Below are 21,139 nucleotides of genomic sequence, written 5' to 3'. Positions count from 1 at the left end.
AGCCCGAAGGGATTTCTCCCTGTCTTCTCCTTTTATGCATGGGGGGACGGAGAGGGGAGTCTCCAATTTAATGAAGCAGCCTTGCTGTGGATGTGCTGTGCCTTGCGACACTGCCTCTGACCCAGGGCAGTGGACAAGGTGCAGGGATGACCCGTCATCCAGGAGGTGCTAAGATAAGAGGGAGGGTGGAGGGGAGTGGAGTGCATTTAGGGATGGAATGGGTGGGAATGATTTTATGCCTTTTTCTTTTTGGCTACCTCCTTTGTAAGGGGGAAAAAGCCTTGGTTTATGTATGTATGTATTTATTTACTTTTTTCCAGGAGGAGCCAAGATAAGAGGGAGGGAGGGGGTGGATGGGAGTGGTCTATATGGGGATGGAATGGGTGGAAGTGAATTTTTTGCATTTGTTTTTTGGCTACCTCACTTGTAAGGGGGAAAAAGCCTTTGGTATATGTATGTTCTCTCTCTCTCTCTCTCTCTCTCTCTCTCTCTCTCTCTCTCTCTCTCTCTCTCTCTCTCTGAATGTGTAAACAGAGATGAGAATCTTGATATTGATCAGGTCATTTTTAGGACTTTTTTCAGTGCTCCCCTTATTCAATTTAATCTCAATTGTTCCTTTCACTCCTTCCTGTTTTATCTATATACCAAAAGGCCTCTTCCTCCTTATAAATGGGGTAGCCAGCCAAGGCATGCGCCCACCATCCTGATTAAACAATATAAAAATTGTACCCCATTTCTTCCACAGCAGTATTTCTAGTTCATCCATGGTGCACACCTTTCAAGGAACAGGTCATTGTCTTAGTCTACACATTCTTCATGACTTCTGTCACATAAACACATTTTTGCCTTTTCATTTCTTTTGGTTTCATTCACTCTTAACAACACAGATTAATGGAAGGAATATCTACTTTATTTTCATACATATATACATACATATACCAAAGGCTTTTTCCCCCTCACAAGAAAGGTAGCCAAAAAGCAAACGCATAAAAACCACTCCCACCCATTCCATCCCTAACATACTCCACTCCCCTCTACCCTCTTCCCTCCCTCTTATTGTGGCACCTCCTGGATGACGTGTCATTTTTGCATCCCGCCCACTGCCCTGGGTCAGAGGCAGTGCCACAAGACACAGTGCATCTACAGCAAGGCCACTTCATTAAATTGGTGACCCCCCCCCCTCACCTCATGCAGAAAAGGAGAATACGGGGAGAAATCCCTTTGGGCTGTGTCAATTTATTTCTCATACATATTCCCTCGTACTCATACATACCAGCACCTTTGTCCCCCTTACAAGGTAGATAACCAAAGTCAAAAGGCATAATTCTACTCCCATCCATTTTATCCTCACCCATTCACCACCCCTTCCTCCCTCTCTCATCATGGCTCCTCCTAGATGACGAGTCATCCCTGCATCTCGCTCAATGCAATGCAGAAGCAGTGCAGCAAGTCATAATACATTCACAGCAAGGCTGGTTCATTTGATCAGTGACACCCCCACCTCTGTCCCCTCATGCAGTAACATTGAAGATGGGGAGAAATCCTGTTGGGCTCCATCAAAATATCATTCACATGTAACCGCTCCTTAACCCCATCCCCCACACACTCCCATCCATGCACAGCCATTCTCCACTCATCCCTATTGTCTGCCTTCTCCCTTCCTCAACAGACATCCCCCTCTTACTCAACACCCCTTTTACCCCCATACATCCATCTCATCCTCATTTGTCCCCTAATGCTCACCCCATCCACCTCTGCCGTGTACACTTCTTTTACTAATCTTCTTTCATTTGTCCCCGTCTGGAGTATTGGTTGCATGTTATTGTGAGGTTAATAGCTGCTCAATAGCATGCAGCTGATACTTTAGGTTTTATATGGGGTGCCCCTATGAATCAGAGCCACGCATCATTTTGTATGTGATAGAGGAAATCTCTATTCATAGAGAAATTTTGCTACTTTGTTATACTGTACTGTCCCTCTGTTATGCTGTCCCCCCAACTAGTAATACTGTCCTGTACCACTTCTCTGAATATTCATTTCCCTTTTTGATGAACCCTGTGGTAGGGGAAAAAGAATACTGCCACAGTGTTTTCACTTGAGCTGTAAAAGGCAAAAAAAAAATGGGATGGGGATAGGACTAGGCATCCTACTCTCTGTTGACCCAAAGGCATAAGAGGGTCTGGGAGGAGTTTTCCAACCAGAACTTTCACGTTTGGGTCTTTTAATGCACATGGATGTGGTACAGATGATAGTAAAAGGAAAGATATAGTATGTTTGTGAGAAGAAAGGATGTGTTGGCATTGAGTGAAACTAAGTTGAAAGGGAGGGGTAACTTTGAGTTTAGGAGTGTAGTTGGGAGGTTGTCAGGAGTGAAGAGAGGACAAGGGAGAGAAGAGGTTGCTATACTAGCAAATGAAGAGATAGGGAAGTGTGTGGTGGAATGGAAGGTTTACATATAACATTGGGAAAGGGGAATGTCTGTTGAGGAAGCAAGGGAAAAGACAGGAGAGGGGGTGAGTGGAGAATGGTTGTGTATGGATGATGGTATGATGCATGGAAGGGAGTGGGTGGGGGATAGGGGGGGGAGGGAGTATGTGTGAGTGATATTTTGATGCATCCCAAAGGGATTTCTCCCCGTCTTCTTTTTTTCTACATGAAGGGATGAAACGGTGTTGCTGATAAAATGAAGCAGCCTTGCTGTGGATGTGCTGTGTCTTGCTACATTGCTTCTGATCCAGGGCAGTGGGCAAGATGCAGGGATGACCCATCATCCAGGAGGAGCCAAGAAAAGAGGGAGGGAGGGGTGGTGAATGGGAGTGGAGTATGTGGGGATGAAATGGGTGGGAGTGGATTTATGCCTTTGACTTTGGCTACATCCCTTGTAAAGGGAAAAAGGCCATTGGTTGTATGTATGTATCTTCATTCATTCTTTTCATGTGTCCATCCAAATACTCTTTTCATTAATCCCATCCCCCATCTCCTTTTCCACCCCTACTCTCCTCCTCACCTCGTCATTTCTCACTCCATCCAACCTTGTAACTCCCATCATACTTCTCGGACATTTCATCTCAAACACATTTAAACTCTTCCTCTCTTCTTCTCTTATGTTCCATGTCTCTGCCCCATACAATGCTTTCAAAACAATCATTCCTTCATACAATCTCCTCTTAGTATCTATTGCCAAATGTCTATTTCTCATTACATTATTTAATCCCCCAAGGCACTTGCTTCTCTCAATCTACAATCTTTATTTCCATAACATGACCAAACTGCCTCAGGCCTGTTCTGCTCTTTCTCTGAATCTCATCTCCACTCAGGTTTACACATGAATCCTATTGTTCCTTACTTTGTCATAATTTGTAAATTCAAGAACCTGATTTCCATTGCCTCCACAACATTTCTTTCACTCTTTAATCAATCTGTAGCCCCCAGGTAACCAGTAACAGCCACAGGATTGGCCCATAATTCACTCAAGGAAGTAACATTATATTGTTCTGTGTCTTTTGTGTGATGGTTGCATCTGGGACACTTTGTTTCTGTTTCCAAGCCTAATTGTGTTGGTATAGTCCTAGTGCTGGATAGTGACTTGAACCCAGTCATACAAGTGAGATTATCATTTCTCAAGAGAAGGATTTTTATGTGGGGCAAATGTTTGGGGGAGTTTGATGGAGAAGGGTATTAGGTAGTTGGTCAAGTGCTTGTTATATTGAGTAAATGCATTTTTGTATAGATGTGTTATGTGTTGGTTTTTGTTGCATTCTGTTGGTTTTGCTTGTGATATAATGAGATGGATGAGTAGAGTTGAAGGGGTTTACTTAGAACTGTATACCTACAAGCTTTATGTGATGGTCCATAGAGAGGATGTTGGTTTCTGCGTGTAAATATTCTATTTGGATGGTCTTGGTGCATGCTGTTCTTATTCTCAGTGCTTTATTTTGTATAGTTTGTAAGATGTTTATGAAACTGATGAAGAGAACATTCCTTTGGACCATGTCATCCTTTCATCTGTTTACAGACTTGTGATATGCATCCAGAACTCACTTCACTCCAACCATATCTGCTTCTTGGCCCTCCACTTGAACTCACTTAAGTTACTTCTTCTTTTGATACTCACTTTGTTCATCTTTTCCTCTTTCATTTTTTTGTATACCCAAACACCTCAACCCATTTGTCAGTCCCATTCAACAGCTTTCCTCCACTATCCATCCTTTTCCCTCACCTCCATATTCTTCACCAGTAAATCTTGAAATGCCCATCATTTTGGTGAGGAACTTTGAGAGACACCCTCGGCCCTAGACCGTATTCTGTCCTGCCATATAAGTGTAGCTTATCTTCACATAGATGCAAGGAGAGCTGGCAACCAACTGCTGCTCCTCTTGTCATCCTCCTGTACCTCCATATTCTTCACCAGTAAATCTTGAAATGCCCATCATTTTGGTGAGGAACTTTGAGGGACACCCTCGGCCCTAGACCGTATTCTGTCCTGCCATATAAGTGTAGCTTATCTTCACATAGATGCAAGGAGAGCTGGCAACCAACTGCTGCTCCTCTTGTCATCCTCCTGTGCCTACAAGCCATACATAGAAACAGCCCCACACTTGCACAACCCAGATAGTTGTCAGTATTTCTCCCCATAGAGCCTTAAAGGAGTGTATGAGGCTCATTGCTAACAGCTGTAGTATTGTGGGTTTCCTGCCAAAGAAATTCAGGCCATGATATATTGATTAATTAGGGTGTGATGATACAACCTGTTGCTTCACATGGTCATGTGTGAAGTTAGAATTTTGGGAATTCATATAGATGTCTTATTCTCTTTTCACAACAGATTTGCATCAGTCAAAGGCTTACCCATAGTAAATCAGCTGACAACATGTTCACAATTGGAGTCTGACCTCAAACCAATCAATAAAGTTGGCAGTGGTTCTGAGGGTCCAGATTCAGCTGGAAGGTAAGCATGTGCCTTTGGGATTGTTTGGTTCATTGGTCTCCATAGGTAGGGACCCCCAAGAAAAGGGAATATACTTAGTTTCCAAGGTCTTTTCCACAAAGGGGTGCTCACTGGCAAAGTGGGTTAGGGCATTGCAACTTGCAATGGAGGTTGAGGTGATGGCGGTTCGAAATCTGCCACCGGCAAGTTGAACCAAGGGTATGGTTCATTAAATTCCATGCTACAAAATCCTCTGTAAGGGGTAATGTCCTAGCCTCCATATAGGTGGAGTTTCACTACATTAAACCTAATCATAATCGTCATTTTCCATAAAGAAGGCATCTCTTAATACATTTTGTCTAATGATCCTTCATTGAAACTAGTACAAAATCTGTCGAGTGCAACTAGAGTATCTTTTGTATGCCTCACCACCTTGAATTATGGGTAATGGCACATAAACTGAAAAGGTGTCTACTTGTAAAGAGAAAATTAGTTTAATTCCCTTCAGTCTAGGAACAGTTCTTTATCAGAGTAGAACAAATTTGGGTTGTCAGAAGAAATTATAAAACACATCACTTGGATGAAGTGCTAAGATTCCATTTCAGGTGACAGCATTTTTATTGAGTTCTGTGTTCAAAGGAGACAATTATTTATTTATTTATTTATTTTTACAGTGACAGCTATCCTCTAAAGTGGCCAAATTCATCCTCACCAGGCTTACAGCACATGAATGAAAAACAGTCGGAAAACAACCTTGCAGAAATTAGGCAGCCTATGGCAAGAGAGGCCACTCAGGTCAATGGTCCAGAACTTGGGTAGGTTTATGAAAGAAAATGCAGAATTTTATTCTTTTTGTCTCCCTTTCTCAGCTCTATCTTTTTGTACCACTCTTTGTCTATCTTTCTCTCTTTCTCTTTCTCTACCTCTTTTTTGTGTAAAGGCTCAGATGGATAATGCAAGAATTTACTTTGTTTCTTCCAGTGCCACCTCTGCAGATATTGCTGAACTGAAAACACTTATGAAGACCTGCATATCTATGTCACAAGAACAACATAAAAGAACTACTTCAGAAACCCAAGCCCTTACTTCTAAAATAGATAAAGCTTTATCTCAAATTGGAATGTTGGCAAAAAGGTGAGAGAAATTGCATGATATTGCCAGGTGTTTGAGGTGAAGTGTTGAAGAAGTATAATAGAGGTTACAAGGATGGATAGTGAGAAATGCGTGTTGTAGAAGGCAACAAAATGGGATGAAGTAAGGGAGTTAGGGATACTCTGGTTTGTTTATTCCTCCTAAGGAAAGTCAAGTTGTAAGAGTGTCTAGGGAAAGTACTCCAACTAGAACCCTAGTAATTAAGCCCTTAACCTCTTCAATACAAGTCAAATTCTTGTGCACAGCATTGGATGCCTGAGGTATGATGGTTGATGCACAATAAAATATAAAGTCACTGTTATATTACTCATTCTCTATCACTGGGTAATAATAAACACAGAAAATGTGATCAAGCCAGTTCACAGAATTTGGGGGTCACTTAGCTACATACACACACATACATACATATACCAAGGCTTTTTCCCCCTTACAAGGGAGGTAGCCAAAAAGAAAAAGGCATAAAACCATTCCCACCCATTCCATCCCTAAATACATTCCACTCCCCTCCACCCTCCCTCTTATCTTAGCACCTCCTGGATGACAGGTCATCCCTGCACCTTGTCCACTGCCCTGGGTCAGAGGCAGTGTCGCATGACACAGCACATCCATAGCAAGGCCGCTTCATTAAATCGGCGACCCCCCTTTTCCGTCCCTCCATGCATGAAAGGAGGAGATGGGGAGAAATCCCTTCAGGCTGCTACAACCACAAAATAAATATAATCAAGACACTGACACTAGCATCCTCGTATATCCACTCGCGCCTCGTGACGCCTACATGGGCATCATCATATGGAAGAGGTTAAATGTGTGTGATGTAATACAGATAAAAGTTAATGGGAAGAGATTGGTATGCTAGAAAAAAGATGGGTGTGTTAGCACTGAGTGAAATGAAGTTGAAAGGGAGAGTTAAGTATAAGTTTAGGAGTGTGGTAGGTAGGGTATCAGGAGTGATGAGTGAGTGAAGGAGGGAAGGAGTGGAACTACTGGTAAGAGAAGAGATAGAAAAATGTACGAGGGGATTCTGAAAAGTTCCTGGCTTTGGGTAAAAGATAATACAGGAAGATCAGTTAATTATGATTTTATTCAACATCATCCCCTCTCAGATTCACACACTTATTACAACGGTCCTTCAGTTTTTCTAAGCCCTGAAAATAGAACTCTGAAGGTTGGGCCTCCAACCAGGCCTCTGTAGCAGCAATCACTTCTGAATCGGAGTGAAATTTCATTCCCTTGAGATGTTTCTTCAGTTGTGGAAAGAGGTGATAGTTGGAGGGGGCCAGGTCTGGGGAGTAAGGTGGGTGGTCTACCAATTCGAACCCAAAGTCATGTATTTTCCGTAGAGTTTCATGTGCTGCATGTGCTGGTGCATTGCCCTGCAAAAAGAGGACACCATGGCTCAGCTTACCATGGCATTTCTACTTCAAAGCTTCACGCAGTTCGTCCAACATAGACATGTAGTATTGTAAGAGGCCGGTAGTTGTATGAATGTAAATGAGCCTGCCGCTGCCACCACTTTCACCACCCCTTGTCACCACTGTCGGTTCTCGATCATTACACTTATATTTGACTTGTAATATCACTCGTCTCAAGGCCCCTTGCCTTCGTTAAGTGAGTTTCCCTAAATATTCAAGTTCCTCTTAAGCAGTAGTCTCACTATTTTCTAGGCCCCATGCCTAATTCTCTCGTCCTTTGGGTTAATAAAAGGGTGGTGAATTTTCTTTCTTCTTTCACTGTAATTTCACCTTCTGGTTACACTCGGGATCTCTTTCTCTCGTCTCTACATCGTCTCTCCCTAGATCGTCTCTCTAGATCGTCTCCTCTAGATCGTCTCTTGATCCTCTCTCTCCCGAGATCCCGTATCCTACGCTAAGCTACCTTCGTCTGACGTCACTAATTTTTCTAATCCAATCTCCGGTGACTTTTCAAATAAAAGTCACTCCTTATGGGCGTGACTTTGAATTCATGCACCAATAGTTTTTTCCTCCTTCTCCACCTTGCACCAATCCGGAAAGCCATTCCAATGCCACTAGCAAAATTGTTTACCTCAGCATTAGTCAAACGAAGCTAACCTGCGCTTACAGAGTTTTGATTACAACATCGATTATAAAACGGTCACCACCGTCGGTGTGTTTACATAGACATAGCGTCACCTCAATGTTTTCAAAACAACAGGCGAGCAGGCAGGCTCATTTACATTCGTACAACTACCGGCCTCTTACAGGGCTCGGCAGCTACCCTTGGTCGTCACGACCAATTTCTTATTTCCCTCTTACAGGGCTTGCTAATATATTTCTAGAATAAGCTAATCTACCCTTGCGTAATTGTTAATCTACCCTCCAAAATACATCATTCATGCAATCAATTGGGAATAATACATAGACATAATACCTATAAATGTGAATAACATGCATGTCAATATATATATATAAGGTATTGAATGAAGCGGTTACATGGTTGATTTGCTTTGACAGAGCCAATCTCCGGAATACAACAAAGGCAATCAGTGCTGCCACTAACACTGAAAGTAAGGGTATGATAAGGATTGGTAGTATATGTAAATCATTTGAGGGAGATCTTGACAATGGTCTTCTCTTAATTTTCAAGGGAGGAGAGTTTTCAGGCAATGTGAAGTTGAAGGTTGAAATGTAGGTGTCATCGGTTAAATGCATTGTATTAAGGGTATTAGAAATGGTGGAAATAGTGTCTGCATGCAATTCGCAGTTATCTTGAATAGAGACAAGACCTTCAACCAAATCCAATTTAGGACTCAACCCGGGACAATTTATTGATACCTTTGTCTTGTTAGGGAAAAACAGGTAATGAGATCCTTGTATGTTACAATGAGGGATCTGGTCCCACCGCTGCCACCACTTTCACCACCCCTTGTCACCACTGTCGGTTCTCGATCATTACACTTATATTTGACTTGTAATATCACTCGTCTCAAGGCCCCTTGCCTTCGTTAAGTGAGTTTCCCTAAATATTCAAGTGTTGATGGTGCGACCCTTTGGCAGGTATTTTATGAGGAGTACTCCATCTTTGTCCCAGAACACTGAAGCCAGTACCTTTCCAGCTGACTTCTGGGTCCAAAACTTCTTGGGACGCGGTGAACCGCTGTGTTGCCACTCCATTGATTGCTGCTTGGTCAGGGGATCATAGTGGTGAAGCCAGGTTTCATCCATGGTGACTAAACGAGCCATAAAATCGGCCGTCCCCAATGCAAACTGGTCCAAAATTGCCTTTGATGTTGTCACTCTGATGTGCTTCTGAGCTGCATTCAGGCATTTCGGCACCCATTTTGCAGAAAGCTTTCTCATGTCCAGAATGTTGTGGATGATGTGGCCAACTGTTTCGTGGGAAATCCCTAGAGTCTCAGCTATGACTTTCGCTGTAATCCAGCTGTCCTATAGAATCATGATGTGCACCGCATCAGCTTTCTCCTCTGTGGTTACGGAAGTTGGCCATCCTGACGGGTTTGCCTGTGACCTCGAAATGGCCAGTCCGAAACCTTGACACCCACATTTTCACTGTAAAGTATGATGGGCAGTCATCCTTCAAGATGTCCTTCATCTCGCCTTGGGTTTCCTCCACCCCTTTGCCTTGCAAGAAGAGGAACTTCATGACTACCCGTGCTTAGATTTGACCAAAATCTACTGTAGGCTCTGCCATCATGCATTGAACCTGCAAAAAGGAAAAAGATATATTGTATACCATCATGCTTTTTTGCCTATCTTCTCCTAAATAGTTGTCCTACCTCCCCTGTAAAAGTAACAGCTCTACCATTTCATGATACCCTTAAAGCCAGGAGCTTTTCAGCACCCCCTTGTATGGTGGAATGGAGGGAAGTGTCTTCAAGGGTAATGTGGACGAAGGTGAAATTGTGATGGAAGCTATGCACTTTCATGAGTGCATACTGCCTTGGTAGTGAGAAAAGTGAAGAGGAAAAGGATTTAGATGAGTGTGTAGAATTTTGAGAGGAATGTAAATGTGTTGGGGGATCTCAGTACTGGAGTAGATGAGCTGATAGATGGAGTATTAAGGAGGGTGTGGGGGTGTTAATTAAGAACTAAAGTGGAGAGAAGATATTAGAAATGTGTTTGGAAAGGGAATTGATGATGTTGAACTCAGAAGAGGCTGGACAACTGCCCAGGATGTAACACCTCACCCCATACTATTCAACACATAATGGAAGACTGCATTATACACAATCATGCATGCAAACAACACAACATACACTCCATAAAGGATTTGTGGGAAAACCCTGTTCCGGTCATGGCATTCCTTGAGGAGACAAGACTGCTCAGACAGTCTAGGAAATGACAAAAACAACAACCTCTTCAATACCAGTCAAATTCTCATGTGCAGCATCAGATGGCTGATGTGCAATGATGTATCACAATACATACATACATATACCAAGGCTTTTTCCCCCTTACAAGGGAGGTAGGCAAAAAGGGAAAGGCATAAAATCATTCCCACCCATTCCATGTCTGAATACACTCCACACCCCTCCACCCTCCCTCTTATCTTAGCACCTCCCGGATGACGGGTCATCCCTGCACCTTGTCCACTGCCCTGGGTCAGAAGCAGTGTCGCAAGACACAGCACATCCACAGCAAGGCCTCTTCATGAAATCGGCAACCCCCCCCTCTCCGTCCCCCCATGCATAAAAGGAGAAGACGGGGAGAAATCCCTTCGGGCTGCATCAAATTTTGCTCACACATACTCCCTCACCCCCCATCCTCCCGCCCATTCCACCGCATGCATCACATCATCATCCATATACAACCATTCTCCATTCACTCCTGTCTTCTCTCCTCTCCCGTCCTTCCTCAACAAACATTCCCCTCTTCCCCAAAACCCCCTTCACCCCATCCATCCACCTCATCCTAGGACGTCCCTTCATGTTCACTCCCTCCACATCTGCCTTCCATACCTCTTTTACTAGTCTTTCTTCACTCATTCTTTCCATGTGTCCAAACCATCCTAATACTCTTTCATCAACCCTATCTCCCAACTCCCTTTCCACCCCCGTTCTCCTCCTCACCACCTGATTTCTCACTCTATCTAGCCTAGTAACCCCCATCATACTTCTCAGACACCTCATCTCAAACACATTCAAACTCCTTCTCTCTTCCTCTCTTATGTTCCATGTTTCTGCCCCATACAGTGCTGTTGGCACAATCACTCCTTCATTCAGTCTCCTCTTAGCATCCATTCCCAAATGTCTATTCCTCATTACACTCTTTAATCCACCAAGGCATTTACTCGCTTCTCTCAATCTACATTCTACCTCCACCTCCACTCCACCCTTTCCTGCCACATTTGCACCCAAGTATCTAAAACTATCCACTTCCTCCAGTCGCTCTCCCTTTATGCTCACTTCCAGTCTACTGCCTCTTTCACCCCTTGTACATCTCATCACCTTACTTTTACCCACATTTATCTTTAGCTTTCTTCTATCACATACTCTCCCAAACTCTGTCACCAACTTCCTCAATCCCTCCTCCGATCCTGCCACAAGCGCAGTGTTGTCCTCAAACAACAGCTGGCTCACCTCCCACTTTTCTCCATTTTCTTTAACCATCTCCAATCCCTGACCCACTACCCTTGCATTTACCTCTAGCACTACCCTATCCATGTATAAGTTGAAGAGCCAGGGCGACATAACGCATCCTTGACGAAGTCCCACCTATACCTCGAACCACTCACTCTCTCCATTTCTAATCCTGACACAAGCTCTACTACTCTCGTAAAATCTCTTGACAGCTCCCAGAAGCTTTCCTCCTATCCCGTATATCTGCATAACCTCCCACAGTGCCTTTCTGTCTACCCTATCGTAAGCCTTTTCTATATCCATAAAAGCCCAAAAAACATCCTTCCCCTTTCCTATAGCTTTCTCACATATATGTCTTACCTCAAAGATCTGATCTACACAACCTCTACCCGTCCTAAATCCACACTGTTCCTCACCAATTACTCCCTCTGTTCCTCTCCTAATCCTCTCAATCAAGATCCTCCCATAAGCCTTCCCAACTACACTTAACAAGCTAATCCCTCTGAAACTACTACATTCACACTTGTCCCCTTTTCCCTTGTAAAGTGGAACTATACAGGCACTCCTCCAGTCCTCCGGCACTCTACCCTCTCACCAGCAAACATTAAATAACCTCACCAGCCAGTCCACCATCACTGTACCTCCTTTTTTCAGACATTCTGCATGGCATCCATCCAGACCAGGTGCCTTACCTGCTTTACAAAGGATTACAAAGGCAAAGCATGCCGACAGGAGACCTTTTGATCCATATCTAGGTCGGATGCAAAAAAAAAAAAAAAAAAAAAATCATATTAATAATAAATTAAAACTATAACAATGTCAATAACAATTTAAAATACATAAATAAATGCATTGGTATAGTTGAATAACAAACAAACAGGTAAATAGTAAATGATAATAAATTGACATATAACTAATAATAAATGAAAATCAGACAGACAAATTATAACAAAACAAAAACAAATAATATAACATAAATTATAATAATTACAGCATCTTACTTAGGTATTTATCTAAATGATTCTTAAAGCTTCGAACTGAACTACATTGCACTACCTGTGCAGGAAGTTTATTCCATTCATTAACTACACGGTTGGCAAAGTTGTTTCTACCTACTTCCAAATTGAATCTATTTCCGGACAGTTTGAGACCATTGTTTCTTGTCTGATTCTCATTCAATGTGAAAATTTGGTCACTTTTGATGTTGTCAATTCCCTTTAAAATCTTAAAGACCTGTATCAAGTCACCTCTGAGTCTACGCTTTTTTAGGGAAAACAGATTCATGTGCTTAAGTCGATTTTCGTATGATTTATTTTTGATATTTGGAATCAGTTTTGTGGCTCGCCGTTGTACTTTTTCCAGTCTGTCAATGTCTTTAATGAGATTCGGTGACCATACGGAAACAGCATATTCCAAATGTGGACGAACTAACGATTTATATAGCTTGTTAATGAGTGATGGACTTTTGAAATCAAAAGATCGCGCAATCAATCCCAGAATCTTATTTGCTTTCTCAGAGGCTGAAATACACTGCTTGGATGATTTGAGGTCGTTACTGATAATTACGCCGAGATCTTTTTCACTATCCACTTTTGTTAACGAATTTCCAAATAACTTGTAATCGTACTTGCTGTTATTTTTACCTATGTGCATTACCTTGCATTTACTTGTGTTAAATTTCATTAGCCACTTTTCAGACCATTGCTGTAATTTATCTAAATCTTCTTGAATATCTAATTGGTTTGAGTGATCATTTGCCACTCCGCACAGTTTTGTATCATCAGCAAATTTGGAAACAGTAGATTTTAGTCCATGGTCTATATCATTTATATATACTATGAATAGAAGTGGCCCAAGAACGGAACCCTGAGGAACTCCACTTGCAACACTTTTCCATCCAGAAGTTTTTCCATTTAAAACAACTCTCTGTTTTCGACCTTTCAACCAATTACTAGTCCAACCTAATAGGCTACCACTTATTCCATGCAAAGCTAATTTAGTAAGAAGTCTTTCGTGTGGGACGGTATCAAAAGCTTTTGCAAAGTCTAGATATATTAAATCTATATTGTTTCTTTTGTCAAAATTCGAGACAACTGTGTTGTAGAATTCGAGTAAGTTAGTCACGCAAGAACGTTTCCGTCTGAAACCATGTTGGCTATCATTTATCAAACGGTTACTTTCTAAATGATATTCGATAGCATCTCTGATGATAGTTTCCATTATTTTTCCTACGATCGAAGTCAAACTAATAGGCCTATAGTTATTTGGTTTCTTTTTGTCACCTTTTTTGAATATGGGAGTAACGTTAGCTAGCTTCCATTCTCTTGGGACATCTCCGGATATGATGGATTTCTTGAAAATCATTTCTAATGGAACAACAATCTCATTTTTCATTTCCTTTAAGATTCTTGGATGCCAACCGTCAGGCCCTGGTGTTTTATTAACTTTGAGTTTGTCTATACACCTTTTAATTGTTTCTTTTGTTATATTTACCGTAGTGAGTAAGTTTACCCCAGACTTTTCATAGGTTTCAGTTTGGAATTCACTTTGAGGTGTTTCGTTTACGAATACCGAGCTAAAATAATTGTTTAAGAGATTACACATTCCTTCATTTGAATATTCAAGTTGACCGTCAGCAGATAATAGTGGACCAATGTGATTCCTAACAACCTTTTTATCTCTAATGTAACTATAGAATTCTTTGGGATTCTCTTTGGATTTCTCAGCGATGTTCATTTCGTATTGTCGTTTTCTTTTTCTTATTGTCTTTTTTAAATCTCTCTGTATTGATACATAACTTTCATAGTCATTAGATGCACCCGAGCACTTATATTTCTTATAAGCCTGTCTCTTTTTAGCAATACTTTTTTCAGTTTCTTTGTCGAGCCACTTTGGGCGAGCCTGATTTGGGGGACGTCTGTCCTTAAAAGGAATGTAAGTTTGAATCATCTTAGTGAGCGTATTTTGAAATATTTCCCACATCTGATCTACAGGCCTTTCGTTTAATTTTTCCTCCCAATCTGTAAGCTGAAGCTCCTGACGTAGTTCTATGAACTGAGCTTTACTGAAATCGGGTATTTTAGAAGCACAAGTATCTATTCTTAACAACTGCCTTCACTTCATCCTTCCTTATTTCTCCTCCATTTTCCTCACTCATCACTCATTTTCTTAGCATTTCCCACTGCAGCTATCTTTCCCTCCCTATCCTCCTTCACATTTAGCAACTCCCTAAAATATTCTGCCCATCTTCCTCTTACTGCCACCTCTTCCATTATCATCTCGGAAAACACGATAAAGCCAGTTCATGAAATTCAGGGATCATTCAGCTACAACTACAAAATAAAAATAATCAGGACACCAATGCCGACATCTTTGTATACCCACTCATGCCTCATGATGCCTGCATAGGTGTCATCATATGGAAGAGGTTAAGAGAGACAAGCATGAGTACATGTAGGGAAGGAAGTTGGAAGGATGAGTGGTTGAGAGGGCATTGATGGACTATATAGTAGTACCCAAAGGGAGGATTGGAAGAGTTCTGGACATTAATGTTTTTATGAGAGAGAGCAAGTGGAAGGAGTAAACATGAGGGGGCAACCAAGGATGAGATGGATGGACGGGGTAAAAGAGGCAGTTGAAAAGAGGGGAATGTCTGTTGAAGAAGGAAAGGAGAAGACAGAAGATAGGGGTGAGTGGAGAATGGTTGTGTATGGATGATGCTGTGATGCATGGAAAGGAGTGTGTGTGGGGGTGGGGGATGAGGGAGTATGTATGAATGATATTTTGATGCAACCCATAGGGATTTCTCCCTGTCTTCTCTTTTTCTCCATGATGGGGTCACCAATTAAATGAAGCAGCCTTGCTGTGAATGTGCTGTGTCTTGCTACATTGCTTCTTACCCAGGGCAGTGGGTGAGATGCAGGGATGACCCATCATCCAGGAGGAGCCAAGATAAGAGGGAGGGAGGGGGGTGAATGAGAGGAGTATGTAGGGATGGAATGTTATGCCTTTGTTTTTGTCTACCTCCCTTGTAAGGGGGAAGAGCCATCAGTGTGTATTTACCTAGGTGTATTATACAGGAAGGGGAGCTATGCTCATGGTGACCCATTTTTGTATCTCACAAGATCAAGTTTGTTCTTAAATTCTTATAAATTCACCACGGGCGAAGGCACACATGCTATCGCGAACAACACTAGGACCAGATTCCATAGTCTCCTTGAGTAAGGAGTACCGAAGAGTTTGTATCAGGGAAAAATTAATTTTCCTGCGAAAATTGCATTTTTTCATCCAATTTGTTCCATATATCTATCACTCTGTGTGGGAAGCTGTTCTTTTCAGGTCTCTTCTGTAGTTATCCTTTTTGAGTTTCATTGCATGTCCTCTCGTTTTTCCTCTGTCCCACTTTAATAAGTCCTCTCTATCAAGGCGTTCTTTACCTTTCATAATTCTGTAGATGGTTAGTAGGTCCCCTCGTTCTCTTCTTTGTTCCAGGGTTGGTAATTCCAGTTCGGCAATCTTTGTTCATATGTCAGGTTTGAAAGTGTTGGGGCCATCTTTGTCGTTGCTCTTTGTATTCTTTCTAATTTTCTTATATTCTTTTTTGTACTGGGTGACCATATCAGTGCTGCATATTCCAGTTTTGGCCTTATGAGTGTTTGCAATATTTTCTTAATCATTTTCTTATCCAGGTATTTAAAGGCCACCTTTATTGATCTAAAAAAATTGTATGTTTCTGCGACTCTTTTATTTATATGTTTGTCTTTGGTGATGATTACTCCTAGGTCCCTTTCAGAATTTACTTTCTTTACTTCTTTTCCATCAATTTTATACTGTCTGGATATTCTCTTCTTGCTTTTTCTAAATTCAATTATACTACACTTCTTGATGCTGAATTCTACCTCCCATCCTTTGCTCCACTCTGAGACTTTGTTTAGATCACTCTGTAATGAGTCACAGTCTATTTCGGAGTTTAGTCTTTATAATAATTTTATGTCATTCGCAAAGCAGTTCATGTAACTTTCACTGCCTTCGTCCATGTCATTTACATATATAGCAAACATTATCGGAGCTAGTACTGACCCCTGTGGGACACCACTACTCATTTCTTCCCATTTTGAATATTTGTCTCTGAGCACCACTCTCATTTTTCTTCCATGTAGGAAGTCCTCTGCCCAGCCATCCCTTTCTTGCAATATATCAATTTTGAATAGAAAAAAATTAAATTAGTGGTACATGATCTTCCTTGTCTGAATCCAAATTGTCTCAGATTCAGTATATTATTCTCTTCCAAATTTTTTTTTATGATTCTCACAAATTTTAACTCGTACTTGTTGTTGTTGTTGTTGTCGTTCCCTAGACTGTCTGTCCGAGCAGTCCCGTCTCCCCAAGGAAGGCCATAGCCGAAACTGGGTTTTCCCACAAATCCTTTGTAGAGTGTATGTTGTGTTGTTTGCGTGCATGATTGTGTATAATGCAGTCTTCCATTATGTGTTGTATGGTATGGGGTGAAGTGTTACATCCTGGGCAGCTGTTCACAACACGGTCGTCCAGCCTCTTCTGGTAGCTTAGAAGTGCTGGGTGGTGACCGCATCGCAGTCTGGCCAAGTGGACTCTGTCCTTTCGTGGGAGAGAGGATTCAGAAGGGTGGATATCAGGGGGTCTGGCATGCAGCAGTGTGTTGTCTTTCAGTGTGTTAATGGAGCGGTGAGTGATATGATTATGAATATGTTTCCGGAGGCTGGTATTTGGTGGTTGTGGAGGAAGAGAAGAGAGTATCTGTGCGTAATAAAGGTCTTTGGGTGTTGTTTTAATGTTTCTTGGTGTGTGTGGGTGTTCTGCTATGTAGTGTAGCGGGTGTGATGTGTTTGTGGTGGCTGCAGCAAGTGTTTGTGTGCCTCTCATGTCGAGGTGGTCCTTGACTTTGAGGACTTTTGTTTCATGGTGTAAATGGTCTGTAGGTGTTGTATTTGTGCAGCCTGTAATTGTTTTTAGGGCTTTGTTTTGTATGATTTGAAGGGTGTTGTGGTGTGTCTCACTGAGATTAGGAGCCCATGCAGGACTCGCATAATTCATCACTGAGCGTATGCATTGTTTGTATATTGTTATATTAGTTTCTTTGTTTTGTCCAAATGTTGTTCCAGTGATTGACTTAAGTGCGTTAAGTCTAGGTGTGCATTTGTTTTTTATGTTTGTGATGTGTTGTTTGAAAGACATGGATGTATCGTATGTTACACCAAGAATTTTCAGTGTGTTTGTGTGTGGTATTAGAGTGTTGTTGATGTAGAGATGAGGTATGTATTTGTATTCTTTTGTCCAGTTGGTGAGAAGTGTTGCTGTAGATTTGGTTGGAGCTATTTTGAGTCTGTGATGAACCATGTGTTAAGTGTGTCAAGGTATGGCTGGATTATTTCTGCAGCTTTGTCTGTGTTACGATGTGTGCATGTGATTGTTATGTCATCTGCGTAGGAAGAGATTTGTAGTTCTGAGGTGTCTGGTGTGGGTAAGTCATGCATGTATAGATTAAATAATGTGGGGGATAGAACTGAGCCCTGTGGTACTCCGTTCTTAATGTTTCTGATGTGCGATGATTGGCCATTATATGACACATGAGCATTCCTGCCTGCCAGATAATTGGCCAGCCATCTTTTGGTGTTATTGTGCATGTCTGTGTTATATATTTTATTTGTTAGGTTGTGGCGGGGGATAGCATCAAAAGCTTTACTAATGTCCAATGTTATAAGAAGTGTTCTGTGGTGGGGCCTATCTGAATTGATGCCATCTAAAATTCTTTGTGTGAGGTTTGTCAGAAGAGTGTTTGTGGAGTGTAGTGGCCTAAAACTGTGTTGTGAGTCAGCAAGGGGAATATATGGTGTGACAAGTTTAAGTATTAGGCGTTCAATGACTTTAGAGGGGGTGCAGAGAAGTGTGATTGGGCGGTGCGATGTTGGGATTGTTGGGTCTTTGTTCGGTTTTGGAATGGTGATTATTTTACCATGCTTCCAGATGTCGGGTATAGTGTTGTGTGAATAGCTGTAGTTTGCAATGTTTGTGAGTGCGTGTATACCTTGTGATCCAATGTGTTTTAGGTGGATGTTGCTTATGTTATCAGGGCCACAGGCAGATGAGTGCTTGAGATTATGCATTATGATTTTTGTCTGACTGTCTATGAAGGGTGTATAGTCTGAGTCTGTGGGGAAGTCTTTCTTACGTCGAATGGTGCGTCGGTCGTCAGGGTGAGATGTAAGATGGGTCGTCTGTGCAAAATGACGTATGAGTGCGTTTGCTTGTTGTCTGTTTTAGGGTAGATTATCTGTTGTTGTGATTATTGCTGCGTGAGAGCGTGTAGTGTTAGTGTTGGATAGTGTGATGCTGTTGAGTGTTTTGTACAATTTGCTGGTGTTTGTTTTGTGATCAAGTGTATTGATAAAGTTTTGCCAATTTTGTGTTTTTTGTTCATGTATTTTATTGGCAATCACAGTGTTTAGTGTTTGTATTTGGTCTGCTATGTTTTGAGGGATAGGTGTGGGGGTATCGTGTTTAAGTGTGTCACGTTGTCTGATGAGGCCTTGGATTTCTGGTGTGAAGTTGGGGTTGTGTGATTTTCTGTTGCCTCTAGGGATGTATCTCTTGTCTGCGTTTTGTATGATTGTATTAAAAGCGTGCACAGCATTGTTTATGTTTGTGATTGGTGTACTGTTAAGTGTTTCAAAATGTTGTTCTGTCTCTTCAGTAAAAGCTTCCCAGTTAGCTCTCTTGTAATTGGTGTAAGTGTGTCTGTGGCCAGCTGGGGTGCATCTTGTTTTGGTGGTGATGATGATTGGAAGGTGGTCAGAGCCAAGGGCTCTGACCACTCTCCATGATGTTGTTGGGGTTAGGCAGGGGGAGCAAAAGGTGATATCAGGAGAGGAGGGAGTGTAGAGGGCTTGGTATGGGATATGTGTATGATTATGCGTGTTGTTCATGATAGTCAATGAGTCTAATTGAGTCTGTATATCAAGCCCTCTGTCTGTGTCAGGGTTGTCGACATACCAGGCAGACGACTTGGCGTTGAAGTCTCCACCCATGATCAGGTTGGGGATTGAGGTTAGTTGGCTAAGTTGAGGTCTGAAGGTGTTTGGAACTGTGGGGGATGATTGGGGGGGAATGTACATGTTAACTATTGTCAGTGTTGAATTGTTGCCTGTGTGGATTCGAATGGATTGGGTTTCTGTTGTGTTATCTGTGGTAGGGAGGAGAATTTTGGTTGTGGCACTTGTGTCCACAAAACAGATGGAGTGGTGGATCAGGGTGATGAGTCCACCGCCATTGCCGTCAGTCCGGTCTTGTCTGATGGTGGTGTAATTATGAAATGATGGTGTTTTGTGTGAGTGTCTTAGTTTTGTTTCTTGTAAAATCGCAATGTGTATGTTGTGTTGTTTAAGAAAGTGTTCAAGTTCATGTTTTTTCGTGTTAATACCGTCAATGTTGTGTTGTAATATGTTGATGTTGTGTGTTTTGTATGTGTTGTATGTTGCCGTTTGGGGTTGAGGTTGGGGTGGTAGTGGGGAAGGTGTAGGATCTGGGTCAGAGGGGGGGAAAGGAGAGATCTGGGACAAAGGAAGGGGAGTACTAATCGGGGGTAAGGGCAAAGGGAAATTGGGAGTGGGTAAGGGTGTTGGCTGTGGTTGGGGAGGTGGGAGTGGGGTTACTGGAGGGCAGGTAGAACATGTCCAAGTGTTTGTGTATTGGTTTGTGTCAGCAAGTGTTGTACAAGTGAGGTGGGCCCAGTTTTTGCACATATTGCACTGAACTGAGCCCTTTGTCTGTCTGCTCGAAGTAATGGGTTTAGAGCATGTTGGGCATGTGTATTTTGTGGTGGGCCCAGGATTGCTCTCTACATCTCCGGCTAAAAGTACTTGTTAGGGACACCGGTCTATAATTTGTTGTGTGTGTGTGTGTGTATACAAGTATATATATACAGAGCAAGCTGGCAGATTAGGTTGATCAAAGAATACTGAGATGGCTTATGTGCATGGAAAGAAGGAATGAAGAAATGCTTTAAAAAGTGTGGAAGGCATTGTTAAGAGAAGAGAAGGCTGTGATTAGTAGATGGACAGAGTATTTCAAAGAGTTGTTGAATGGAGAGGACAGGCAGGCTTCAACTGTGTTGGTATAGAATGCTAGGAGAATGACTGTGATGGGAGAAGAGGGTATCCCTGGCTCATTATTGTATTTTCCCAAAAGAAATTATTTAAGCAGCTGAATGTTGAGTGAAGAATTTTATGACTGATTTTCTGTTTTTTAATATTTTGTTTTTCTTTATAGAGTGGATGACCTTCAAGCCGCTCAGAATCAAGTCCAGGCACAATTACCACATGTTGTGGCAGTTTCTCTTAGATCTATAGTGGAAGCAACACTTAGGTCAGAATTGAGGTCTTCTCTCACTCCAGGTCAGTGCACTTGAGATTACAGTGATAAGAACCAGACTTTTTTACATAAGTTATATGTATACCCTTGTTAGGAGG

The 21,139-nt window shown here is 41.9% G+C and overlaps 1 protein-coding gene across 4 annotated transcripts in view; it reads left to right on the top strand.

Annotated features, from left to right (window-relative positions):
* Positions 1-21,139, top strand: part of Ge-1 (Enhancer of mRNA-decapping protein 4 homolog Ge-1) — a 166,085-nt gene that overhangs the window by 110,357 nt on the left and 34,589 nt on the right. For all 4 annotated transcript variants that reach the window (XM_076187801.1, XM_076187800.1, XM_076187799.1 and 1 more), the window contains 4 exons: positions 4,826-4,948; positions 5,602-5,742; positions 5,909-6,061; positions 20,940-21,064. In XM_076187801.1, coding sequence (XP_076043916.1) covers positions 4,826-4,948; positions 5,602-5,742; positions 5,909-6,061; positions 20,940-21,064 — 542 coding nt within the window. The remainder of the gene's footprint in view (positions 1-4,825; positions 4,949-5,601; positions 5,743-5,908; positions 6,062-20,939; positions 21,065-21,139) is intronic.

Source organism: Oratosquilla oratoria, chromosome 7, assembly GCF_046742065.1.
Source record: "Oratosquilla oratoria isolate Oo_2021 chromosome 7, ASM4674206v1, whole genome shotgun sequence".
NCBI classification, from domain to species: domain Eukaryota; kingdom Metazoa; phylum Arthropoda; class Malacostraca; order Stomatopoda; family Squillidae; genus Oratosquilla; species Oratosquilla oratoria.
Note: the sequence above shows the minus strand (reverse complement) of the source record. Positions and strands in the feature narration are given on the sequence as shown.